This window comes from Myotis nattereri (assembly GCF_964212035.1).
Source record: "Myotis nattereri genome assembly, chromosome: 3".
Classification (NCBI taxonomy): Eukaryota; Metazoa; Chordata; class Mammalia; order Chiroptera; family Vespertilionidae; genus Myotis; species Myotis nattereri.
In genome coordinates this window covers 174,502,466-174,515,297 of record NC_138077.1, presented here as the reverse complement: position 1 = coordinate 174,515,297, position 12,832 = coordinate 174,502,466, and the positions used below count along the sequence as shown (strand labels likewise).

Below are 12,832 nucleotides of genomic sequence, written 5' to 3'. Positions count from 1 at the left end.
CAGAAACCTACTTTCAGCAGCGGAGGCCTAAGAGCTGGAGCCAAGCCTCAAAGCTAAAGCTGGCCCAGAATAAAAAAAAAAAAAAGAAAAAAAGGAGCAGTTGGGAGCTTCAGTCACCCCCATCCTGAAAACAGCCCTCAGCCCCTCACCCAGACTGGCCAGGCACCCCAGTGGGGACCCCCACCCTAATCCATGACACCCTTCAGGGCAAACCAGCCGGCCCCCACCCGTGCACCAGGCCTCTACCCTATATAGTAAAAGGGTAATATGCCTCCCAGCACTGGGATCAGTGGAGCCGAGAGGCCTCCCGGCACCGGGAGCAGCGTGACAGGGGGCAGCGCCCAAACCCCCTGATCGCCCTGTGGCTCTGTGTGTGACAGGGGGCGGGGCCACAACCTCCCTATCCACCCTGCTCTGTTCGTGGCAGGGGAAGGCGCCCAAACCCCCTGATCAGCCCTGCTCTGTGCCTGATAGGGGGGAGCTTCCCAACCCCCTGATCACCCTGCGGCTCTGTGTGTGACAGGGTGTGGCACCCCAACCCCCTGATCGGCCCTGCTCTGTGTGTGACAGGGTGCGGTGTCCCCCCCCCCCCCCCATGGGCCCTGCTCTGAGTGTGACGGGGTAGAGCCCTAACCTCCCCATCGGCCCTTCCCTGAATGTGAGAGTGGCGGAGCCCCAACCCCCCGATTGACCTTGCTCTGTGGATGATAGAGGGCAGCACCCCAACCCCCTGATTGGCCCTGCTCTGTGCGTGACAGGGTACAGAGCCCCAACCCCCCTGATGGGCCCTGCTCTGTGAGTGACAGGGGGCAGTGCTCCAACCCCCTTATTGGCCCTGCTCTGTGCATGACGGGGTGGCGCCGCAACCTCCCCATCGACCCTGCCTTGAGTATGACGGGATGGTGCCCCAACCCCCCAATCGGCCCTACCCTGAGCGTGACTGAGGGTGGCATCACAACCTCCAGATCGCCCTGCTCTGTGCATGACCGGGGGCGGCGCCCCAACTCCCCAATCGGCCCTGCTCTGAGCCCGACCAGGGGCTGCACCTAGGGATTGGGCCTGCCCTCTGCCACTGGGAGCAGGCCCAAGCCAGCAGGTCGTTATCTCCCGAGGGGTCCCAGACTGCGAGAGGGCACAGGCCGGGCTGAGGGACCCCCCCTCTCCCCTGAGTGCACAAATTTTTGTGCACCGGGCCTCTAGTTTATAACATAATTCTCGGGCCATACAAAATTATCAGCTTAAAAATTAGCCTGCTATATTTGGTCAAACATTTAATTAACTCACTCCTAATGCCGTGGCAGGGCCAGACCAAATGATTCTGCAAGCCAGACATTCTCCACCGCTGTTCTAGGGCTAGGTTAGACCTACTACTGAGTTGTGGTCTTTGGGAGTTATTAGTGAATGCTTGTCTATACAGCATAGTCTCTTCACCCTGGCTGGTGGGAATTTCTTCAGTTTCTGGCTTGTATAATCATTGAGAATTGTTCAGATTATAGTTCCCAGGATTGTTCTTTCCTTGGAAATTGTGTTAAATCTCATTGAGTTTTACCCGTGCACATGCAAATTAATATTCAGTCATAGCGTCAAAGGAACCATTAATGCATATTTCTGGAGTTCTTTTTCTCTATAGCTCTCAATTTTTCATTTGTCTGCCCTGCAAATTCTAAATACTGTGATCTTCATGAACATCTGATGTCTCTCTCTTCAACTCAACAAGAACATCAGGCCCTATGCTATCGTGTGAAGATTGCCTCTAGAAAGAAATCTTGGATAGTGTAGGGGTTATCTTTTTTTGTTTTCCTTATCTCAGAAATTATAGTTCTATATTACTTGTTGGCTACAGCTTGAAAACAATTGACTCTTGTATCTTCTCCTGTTTTCTAGTTGTTTGTGTCAGGAAAATTAAGTCTAGACCTATTACTCTCTCATGACTGAGCATGGACGTGCTAAATCTTTAAAGTTGGTACTTAACTTCATTCTGTCTCATTTTAAATAGAATCACCCTGGTTAAACTTTGTAAGCATGCAGACATTATTTTCTTTCACTCAAACTGATTAACACTTCAGTGTTTAAAAATTATCATGTACTTAATATTTGTAGAACTGTAACATATAGTATATTTTTTATTTTTATCAGGGGGCAGTTTCTGTTGTCTTTCACCTTGGCATACATTTTCTTTCATTATGAAATTGTGAAATTTGTTATTTTTTCCCCCCCATTAGGCTAGTAATTTAAAGAAGGTACTTCAAGGAATTATGAGTTATTACAGCGAGGTATGAGAAACATCTGACTTTGTTTAACTACAAAATGCTATGTGATAATTATATGACACTGAAAAATGACTTGGCTTTTCATTTATAACATATTACTGGAAAATAATTTATAATGAATATATATCTTTTTGCCATTTTTAGAACATTTAAATTATGTGAACATAAACAGGCTTAAACTTAATATATTGATTTGGGAAATAATGTTGCTTCTATATTGATACTGTTTAAATTGATTATATTTTGAAATAGAATTGCCTCCAAATGATTTGATTTTATGCAATGCTGTAAAGTAGACCTTATAATGAAATTGCAATTATTTCATATTTAAAACATTGCTTTGATAGCTATTTGCAATGCAAACAATAGCACAAATATACTATGAAATTATGCTTGTGCAAATGAATTGGGGGGAAATGCAAAGTAAAAGTAGTATTAAACACATTAGCTAGTACATTTAAGTATTTTTTTTCTTATTCAGCATCATAAGTTCACTGCTAGGATTATTTGATATAACAAGGTTTATTGCTTAATGTTTGGAAATGGCAGCAATTGCCATTACAAAATTATGTTTCTATTTTTTAAAGTTGTCCCAGTTTAGCTTGTTATTTCTTCCAAATAATTTTAAGACTGAAATTTTTCAATTTATTTATGCCTAAAACTCATTTTGAAGCTTTTTCTAATGCCACAAAAACTCTTAATTAGCTGAAAAAGAAAGATCAGGTCAGGAAAGATTAATTCATTAGATTTGTTGTTTATGTGTGATGATTTATTTTGTGATTCTCTTAACTGATTATATATCAAAATATCATGAATATTCTTTGGCATAACATAAATCTTTTTTTTTTTTTAAATGAAAAGGCCTAAGTATTGTCAAGATAGATCAGGCCAGGGGCTTCTTAAATAATCCCTTTTTTATAGTGAGATCGAAGGATATTTTGTACAAAAGCATTTTAGTTGCTTTTGGTTTGTTACTCAAAATTTTGGGAGGTGGCTTGAACTTTACTAACTGGCTTTAGTCAGTATTTTGGGTGTATCATTTGTTAATTTATCTGAGTCATTTTAGGAACCTATTTATAATTTTTCTAGTAATAATTAAATGAAGTAAATTTTTTGTAGCCTACATAAATGAATGATTTAATTTATTGTTTCAATACCACAGTTTTTGGGGCAACAGATTTCTGAAGAACTTATTCCTGATTTAAACCGAATAACTGAAAGTTCAGATTCTGTGGAGCTTGGGAGGTTACTGCAGCTTATTTTAGGTTGTGCGGTCAACTGTGAAAAGAAGCAAGGTAAGTGAATTTCTGTCATTTGAGAATATGTACTTTCTATAAACAACCTACATTTCTATAGAAAATAGCACTAAAATGTCCTGTTACTGGTTGACAGCACCCTGAGATGTAAGCCAGAAAATAGGAATTCTAGCACAGCTCTGCCACTAAAAAGTTACAAATCTTGAGTATCATAATTATACCTGGATTCTGAGATTCATATTCAGTGGCTATATATAATGTATTTTAATTTAATTAGTTTAATATGTTCATTGCTTAAGACTTAGAGGATAATCAGTAAATATTGTACTTATTCATTTGATACAGTATCTCTTTCACTTGTAAGATAATAAAACCTTAGGTTGATTCAGAATCTGTACTAATAAAAGTGTAATATGCTGATTAGACCAGACAGCCAAATGACCTTCCAGATGTCATTTTGGACGACCTTGTGGACAAAGCTGCGGTGGTGGAGGCTGAGGCAGAGATGGTTAGAGGCGATCAGGCCAGCAGGGGAGCAGTTGGGGGCAATCAGGCTGGCAGGGGAGCAGTTAGGGGGTGATGAGGCCAGCAGGGGGAAAGTTAGGGGGCGATCAGGCCGGCAGGGGAGCAGTTTGGGGCATCAGGCAGGCAGAGGCAGTTAGGGGTGACCAGGCAGGCAAGCAGAGTGGTTAGGGGTGATCAGACAGGCAGGCAGAGTGATTAGGGGCGATCAGTCAGGCAGGCAGGTAAGCGGTTAGAAGCCAGCAGTCCTGGATTGTGAGAGGGATGCCCAGCAGTCGGATTGGAGAGGGTGCAGGCCGGGCTGAGGGACCCCCGCCCCCATGCATGAATTTTGTGTACCAGGCCTCTAGTTTTATAAATAAATATGCAGGTGTTAAATTATAATTCAGGCTTCTTTAGATGATATTCTGCTCTTCAGAAGAATGCCTGTCCAGTGAATCCTCCTAATAAGTAGTCTAATGATATAAATGGAATTGGTATATTATATTGATAAAAACAAACACAGTGATCCATGTTCTACTGAGTAGAAGAAAAGCATTTTGGTTGAATATAGTGAATAAAATGATGAACTGAACAAACCAGGATCTACCTGGCTGAAGGACTTGCATTGATCTAAGTGGTAAGATTTTTGATGCTGGTGTTTTTTGCATGAGCCAGCCAAACTTAGCTTTAGTACATTACCTTTAAAACAAAATGTTGGATACTTAAGTTGTAAAATATTTTTAAAATATGTTTTTATTGATTTTTATAGAGGGATAGATAGAAACTTCGATGAGAGAGAAACATCGATCAGTTGCCTCCTGCACACCCCCTACTGGGGATTGAGCTCACAACCCCGGGCATGTACCCTGACTGGGAACCCAACTGGTGACCTCCTGATTCATGGGTTAATGCTCAACCACTGAGCCATACCAGGCTGGCTAAGTTTGTAAAGTATTTTAAGCCAGGACCTTAGAAAACACATTCCATGTTATCTAATGAAAGAAGTGAGCATATGAGATAGGATAAGTTCAATAAAGCAAATTCAGGGGGGAGAAAAATAAAAAAAACTTGACATTAATCCTATGTAATAAAAGTCTAATATGCAAATTGAGCGAACGGCAGAATGACCTGTTGCTGTGATGCACACTGACCACCAGGGGGCAAACAATGCAGGAGCTGCCCCCCAGGTGGTCAGTGCACTCCCACAGGGAGAGCGCCGCTCAGCCAGAAGCCAGGCTCAGGGCTGGCGAGCGCAGCGGTGGAAGCCTTTCCTGCCTCTGTGGCAGCACTAACTATGTCTGGAGTGGGCCTAAACCATCAGTTGGACATCCCCTGAGGGCTCCTGGACTGCGAGAAGGTGCAGGCCGGGCTGAGGGATGTCCCTGAGTGCACAAATCTTGTGCCCCAGGCCTCTAGTTACAGTAGGTCCTCAGGTTATGTTGGAGATCCGTTACTACCACGTGACGAAACATGATTTTCGCCATAAGTTGGAATCCACCTACATAAGCAGCTACATCACTCAGCTGGAGCACATACACAGCAGTAATGAAGTGAAACAGTAAAAAAAATTTAAAAGGAAGATAACAGTTCCTGACCTTTACTTGTGGTAAATAAATAATAATAAACATAAAGCACATATGTACATACATCAAAATGACAGAACTTTTTTTTTTATATAAATAAATGGGAGATGGTGACGTAATCACAAAACAGTACGTCGGACTATGTAACCCGAGGACTGCCTGTATCAATAAAAAGGGATTGAGTATCTGGAAATTTTGATATTAGTCCTTCCTGCTGTCATTACCTAGCTGTTTTGTTTAGGGCACATCACTTCCCTAGAGGCTTTTATTTCTAACAGATAATGTCAAAGGTCTACCTATTGGAATGTAAAGTTAAAACTTCAGTAAGTGTTTAAAAATGGATAAATCGAAGCTCATTTTTAGCATTTTTCTGTTGTGATCTTTTGAATTTTTTCTTTAATCCTTTGTTTCTATTTCAATTACTGGGTATATATAACATCTGTCAAATAGTGGGCATTGGCACCAATTTAATGCCAATAGGAATCCTCAATTTGGGTGCTGTGAAGAAGGAAACTATATACATTGCAAAACAGCTCAACTGTGATACAGCAGGGCTGCGAGGCAGACTTGGGGTCAGGCTCCTCTCCAGCTAGACGCCTATGCTCTGCTCCTCCATGGTCTGCCTTGGGTTGAACTGGTCTGCTCTGCTCTGCTGTGCTTTGGTCTTTTGGTCTGCTACTCTTTGGTCTGTTCTTCTCTGGCCCATTCAGCTCAGCCAGGGAGACAACAGTCTTCAGTTTTTGGTGGAAAGGGAAAGTGTTCACTCAGAGCTAGAGGGGAGCTGGCTTATATGGGAAGGAGTGCCCGCCCCTACTCCCTGATTGTTCAGTCCTCATGCAAATGAGGAATCCAAATCCTCACAGTGCCTCCAAAAGGCACTGTCTGATTGATTAGAATAGAGCCACTCTAGTTGGTTGGAACTTCACATCTCTGATTGGATGGAGAAAGCCTCAGGAATTACTTTATAAGTTGCCTCATATGGAAGAAACACAGTGCAGGCAAGCAGTTAAGTGCAGATTCTCCCTGAAGTGCAGTTTGCATGTGAGGTTCCTGTGTAGAAATGGCTGATAATCTATTTTATGTATTCTTTATTGATTACAGAGAGGAAGAAAGGGAGATAGGTAGAAAGATAGAAACATCAATGATGAGAATCATTGATCAGCTCCCTCTTATTGCATGCCCCCCTACTGGTGATTGAGCCTGGAACCCGGGCATTTGCCCCGACCGGGAATCAAACCGTGACCTCCAGGTTCACAGGTCTATGCTCAAACACTGACCTACGCTAGACGAGCTGGGCTCTGGTTTTTTAAAATTTGAGCCCAGTTAACCACCAAGAGCCCTTCTTAGTAGGTGTCTTCTTTCTCAGGGTTCACACATTATTTTTGCTTAATTTTAGCATGTTTGTCAGTTTTAATACTCTTTTATTAAAGAAACAACTTTGGCTTTGATTCTGTTCTATTTGTACTGGTAAATATTCGTTCTTCTATCTTATTTTTTTCACTTGAATAAATCAGTTCTATTTCAAGGTATGATTGGCATGTTAAGCTAGAGTTTTCCCTTACATTATAATTTTGTTGCTTCCTACAAATTTTAATGTAATATGTAGTATTTTCATAATTTTAAGCATTACTTAGCAATTTTGTCCTTATATTTTTAAAAGGAAATTCAATTCTTAGATAAATAAATAAAAGCTTAGAAAGTAGTAAATATAAGGAGATAGCTTAATTTTCATTATTAAAAAATCAGGACTAGCCCTAGCTGGTTAGGCTCACTGGATAGAGCGTCGGCCTGGGGATTGAGGGGTCCCAGGTTCAATTCCGGTCAAGGGCATGTACCTTGGTTGCTGGCACATCCCCAGTAGGGGGTGTGCAGGAGGCAGCTGATCGATGTTTCTCTCTCATCGATGTTTCTAACTCTATCCCTCTCCCTTCCTCTCTGTAAAAAATCAATAAAATATATATTTTTAAAAAATCAGGATTATCTACTTGAATTTATTTTTGGAGGAATGTGTCTGGGTTTGCAATTTTTAGGAGTAAGCAGATAAATGAAAAAAAAAATTCTTTAAGTAACTTAATTAAAATGTAAAAATAAAACACATCCAGAATATAATGTTGCTTCCACACCTTCATGCTTTGCAAACTTTATTTTCAAAATGATTCCATCCAAGGTATTGCAACATTCTAATCATGAATGAATGAACTAGTTTGGTAAACAGTATATTTTGGTGAGGAAAATGATCATTTTTTTTGACTACTTTAGCAAACTGGAAGTACTCTATTATCCCAAAAATTCAGTTAAAGGAAACCATTCCACTTCTTGTGCATTCTCTAGTTAATTCTCACCACCCCTCCCCGCCCCCACACACACACTCATATAGCACTTAGTTGTCAGGTACATATCAGAATCGGAATCTGTCTAGTTGTTGGCTTCACAAATAAAAGAAAGACTTAAAGAACTTCTTAGAAGTTTCCAGAGGAGTTATTAAAATAATAAAACTATTAGACAATATGAAGTCTTTAAAGTTGTTAGAAAATTGTCTTAGCTAGAAAACATGTAGTTGAAATGGATTTAAATCTGCAAATACATGAAAGATGTCTCATCATTCCTCCTTTCTCATTGGGATAGTATCAGCTTAACTTATTGCATGTGTGCTTGTATCAGTATCACCTTAAGATGAGACTTGGTAAATGTTGGATGGGCTTTTACAGGAAGCTAGATAACTTCTTTCTTTGAAAGCCTTCCTGAAATGAACTAAATAGGCGATAAAATTAAACTTTCTGGGCTTAAAATTTTAGAAGTTCATTTAATATATGTGATTTTATTCCATGATACTGAATATTTTAACAAGAGGGAAGAAATTGTCATAATTGTTTTAAGATTAATTGCAATCTCTTCTTTTTCTATTCCTTATAAGAAAATTAGAAGTTTTCTTCTTTAAAATAAACCATTTAGCCTTGGCTAGGTGGCTCAGTTGGTTGGACTGTCATCCTGTACACCAAAATGTTGTGGGTTTGATTTCTGGTCATGGCGCATTCAGGAGGCAACTAATCGATTTCTCTCTCTCTCCTTCTCCCTAAAAATCAATAAAAACATATGCTTATATGAGGATTAAAAATAAGTAGATAAACCATTTAAAAATATTTATATGAATATTTTTAATTCTCTGCTTGTTTTTAATTGACGTATTTCTTGTGGAAAAATAATGTAATTGCATAGACAATTATATGTGGTAAATGCATTTTTATGCTATTAATTGAATGGCCAAAGCACTATGGGTAAAGAGTAGATTCTTTTTCAGAAAAAATCTGATTTCTTTTTTAAATCATAGAACATATTCAAAACATAATGACACTGGAAGAGTCTGTTCAACATGTGGTCATGACTGCTATTCAAGAGGTAAGTTACGCCATATTCACATATGTATGAAAATCTTAAACCAAATGTTATAAAACTTCACATAAATTTTATGGATGTATATTTTTCTGTTTGTATAAATTTGCTCTTTGCAGCATGTTTACTTGCTTTTAAGCTATTGTGTCTTCCCTGTCCCCCAAAAAAATATCTTAAAAGGACATCAAGCCCAATATTAGTTTTTCTGCATTTAAAAGATAAATTGATATTGTCAAGATCCTTTAAATAACTTCAATTAAGCAGGATAAATAACCTCTCTCTAGGTAGGAATTTTTATTTATTCTCCTTTTTTCTGCCAGTTACAGCAATCTCTCCTGAAATTTTAAAGTGTGTTCTGTGTATTTGTATTTATGTGTGTGTATGTATGTATATGTATGTGTGTGTAACATTTGCATTTTCAGAATGTTAGAACTGTGAGAAAACATGGTGATACTTAATAGGTTTTGGAGCCAGGTAGCCTGGGTTCAAGCCAGACTAGTTATCAAAGTTGAACCATAAAGATTCAGAAATCATGTCATGCATGTTTATTCTTAAAATCAGACTAAAAAGGCAGAGATACAGAGCAGGGGAAACCTGAGGGAAAGTAGACTGAAGGATTACTGAGGACAACCATAGTTTGGAAGGGGCATTATATAGGACTTTAGAAGTCTGTGTGCTCTGAATATGCATTTTTGGTTTGAATTCAAGGTGTCACTATACATAAATAAGTCTGCCTTTTATATGCAAAAATAACTATCTTACAGAAATTTTTTCATATAACTCCTATGTTTAAAATCTCTTTAAATTAGTAATTTTGCCATATCACTCATTTTTTCTTTTTTTTCCCTTTTTTCCCTTTAATTGAATTTACTGTGGTGTCACTGGTTAACATAGTTATACAGGTTTCAGGTGCACAATTCTGCTGTATCACTCATTTAAAGGCTGTATTTTAAAAGTTAATATTTATTATGGAAGAGTCATTTTTATTATGTTCATTTTTATTCATCTTTTAGAGCTTGGATTATAATTCTTTAGTGCACATGTTTTCAATATGTGTACTTATTTTAAGCATACTTTACTTATAATATCCTCACTTGGATAATGCCTTGAATATTGTGTTATTTAACTTAAACCTCTGTAAAATTTTTATTTGGATAATATTCTAAGGATTGTCAAATTAAGATAAGGAAAAATTATAAAGTGTTCCACTGTCCTTTCAAGTAAACATTTTTACTGTAGAAACATCAGTTTATTGTACTTAATTTACTATTTTAATTTCCTAGTTGATGAGTAAAGAAATATTGAGCTCTCCTACAAATGATGCTGTTGGAGAATTAGAACAACAGGTGAGTATTTCAGTATGTGAGGAAGATGTTGAAAGCAATGATATAGTACTTTGCCAGTTACTGTCATAAAGCTTACAGAAAACATATACAAGATTATTTTCCTCCATGAGGTTTAGATAGTTTATGAGATCTCAATTGAATATTATGCGTTCCTTCATGAATACAAGTAGTGCTGTTCTGCAGAGATCATTTGAAGAGCTGAAAGGTATCAAATTTCCTTCTGACACTTATAAAGCATACTAGAGGCCTGGTGCATGAAATTTGTGCACTGGGGGTGGGGGTGGGGGTGGGGCGTCCCTCAACCCGGCCTGTGCCCAGGGATTGGGCCTAAGCCAGCAGTTGGACATCCCTCTTGCAGTCTGGGATTCTTCTCACAGTCTGGGACCCTCACTCCTTACTGCCCACCAGCTCACTGTTCCTTAGTGCTACTGCGGTGGCGGGAGAGACTCCTGCCTCCGCTGTGCTCGCCAGCGGTGAGCCTGGCTTCTGGCTGAGCAACCACCAAGGGATTGCTCTTGCATTGAGCGTCTGCCCTCTGGTGGTCAGTGTGCATCATAGCGACTGGTTGGCCGATCTTTCTGCCTTTTGGTCGATTTGCATATTAGGGTTTTATTATATAGGATGTGACCCATTTTATATAGTTAGAAAGTAGCAGACAGTTTAAAAAATTCTGCTAAGTTCACATTTATCTACTAAGGTAATATAATTTTTGTAACAGTTGCTTTCCTTTATCTTAATATTGAAGAAACAGCTCAAAGACCCTGTACTTGAGTCTCCTTCCCCTGGCTCTATTATATGACTTTCTTAATGGGGGAAAATGCCCTCTCCGCCTGGATATAACCCAGTCTGGTTGTAAAGGAAAGGGTAAGAGGAGAGGCAAATACATCAAGAACTTTTCTTGTTACATTTTTAGACATTTGTTTTTCATGAATTCACTCATCTGAAGAAGTATTTCAAATTAAAATATTTTTTTCTAGAAAGATTTTAATTTAAGCTTGTGTTCTAATTTTTTTCTGTGATGAAATTAAGCAGTGCATCTGCTAATACTCTTGCTTAAATATTTCACAAGGATTTACATAAAATTTTATTTCTGTGGGACCTTAGCCTTAAATGTTAATGATATGTAAATATCACATAAAAACAAAAAATTAAGACTTATTCGTTAATAGGTAAAATTTAAAAACCTTTTCCAATATCAGTGTATATATGTGTTGTGATGAAAGCATATTTTTCAGTTTGTATCAAAACATGATTTACTAACAATTAGGACATTTTATATTTCAGCTTAAAAGGGCTCTGGAAGAACTTCAGGAAGCACTCTCAGAAAAAGAAGAACTGAGGCAGAGATGCCAAGAACTGGATATGCAGGTGCGGAAAAGAAACCCGATCTAAGAAAGTTCCTGTTTTAAGTGTACCAGGGTTTAATTTTAATTAGGTAATTGGCCAAGTGTATTGGAGGTTGGGTTTCATTTCATAAAGGGCCCATTAAAAGACTGTATTAAAGGTTTGAATATTCCAGTATGATTTTCATAATTATTTTCTCTCTAATTGAAAATTGCTGGCTTAACTACTTTGAAAAGATCATTCTAAATATAGAATTTTAACTAATATTTAGATGTGTTAGTTTTATCTTTTGTAAAAAGGGGAAATTAAAGTATCTATTTCGTAGTGTTTGTATATTAAGTGAGGTGATGGATAGAAATGCTTAGAAGTGCTTGACCCCCCAATAACTGAGTGCCAATTTTGATTTTCTAGCATGTATGTGAATATGAACACATGCATATATAATTCTTGTGTTTATCTATAATGCATGTTAGCAGAATAAACTTGATGTAAGAAATAATTAATGGTTAAAGAGAGAGATTTTCAAACCAGGCCATCTATATCCAGAATCTGGCCATGCTATTAACTGGTTATATCCTCTCAGGCAAGTCACTTAATTTCTATACTTCATCTTAATTTCTATCACATCTGTCAAGAAATGATGTGATAATATATATCTCCCAGAGTGATTATGAGTATTGAGTGAGTTAATATACATAAAGCACTAAGAATAAGGTGGCACATAGCACTGTATATTTGCATACATACATTGTTATTGCTATTATATGAAGATGCAAATGTAGAAGTTATGCAATAAGTCTTAAAACTATACAAAAGGTTAATTGTACTGTCATAATATCCTATATGTAAATTTAATTTTTGTGTATGTTTCTATTGTAAGGATCTTAAGGGCACAAATTCTTATTCTTTTTTTATATATCAGTCACTTAGGATTATACATGACAGGTAATAGTCACTAAACTGCTTTTATGACAAGGAGGGATAATTGTTTCCTTCTATAGCTGCCTGGGGACAGTTTTCCAGACTTTTTTGTGTTTCTCATTAGGAGGACAATGTCTGTAACTTTCCTATAGTGTATTTAAGGTAAAATTAAGAATTTTAATTTCCTGTTATTAGCTCAATGTGTCAATATATAGTCT

General features: G+C 38.2%; 1 protein-coding gene across 2 annotated transcripts in view; it reads left to right on the top strand.

Moving 5' to 3' along the window:
• The window catches only part of HOOK1 (hook microtubule tethering protein 1), a 58,395-nt gene that overhangs the window by 12,842 nt on the left and 32,721 nt on the right, over positions 1-12,832 (top strand). The window contains exons 4-8 of one of the 2 annotated variants that reach the window (XM_081087465.1): positions 2,223-2,273; positions 3,433-3,565; positions 8,942-9,009; positions 10,287-10,349; positions 11,634-11,717. In XM_081087465.1, the coding sequence (XP_080943591.1) occupies positions 2,223-2,273; positions 3,433-3,565; positions 8,942-9,009; positions 10,287-10,349; positions 11,634-11,717 (399 nt within the window). The remainder of the gene's footprint in view (positions 1-2,222; positions 2,274-3,432; positions 3,566-8,941; positions 9,010-10,286; positions 10,350-11,633; positions 11,718-12,832) is intronic. The other variant, XM_081087466.1, reaches the window with a different exon arrangement.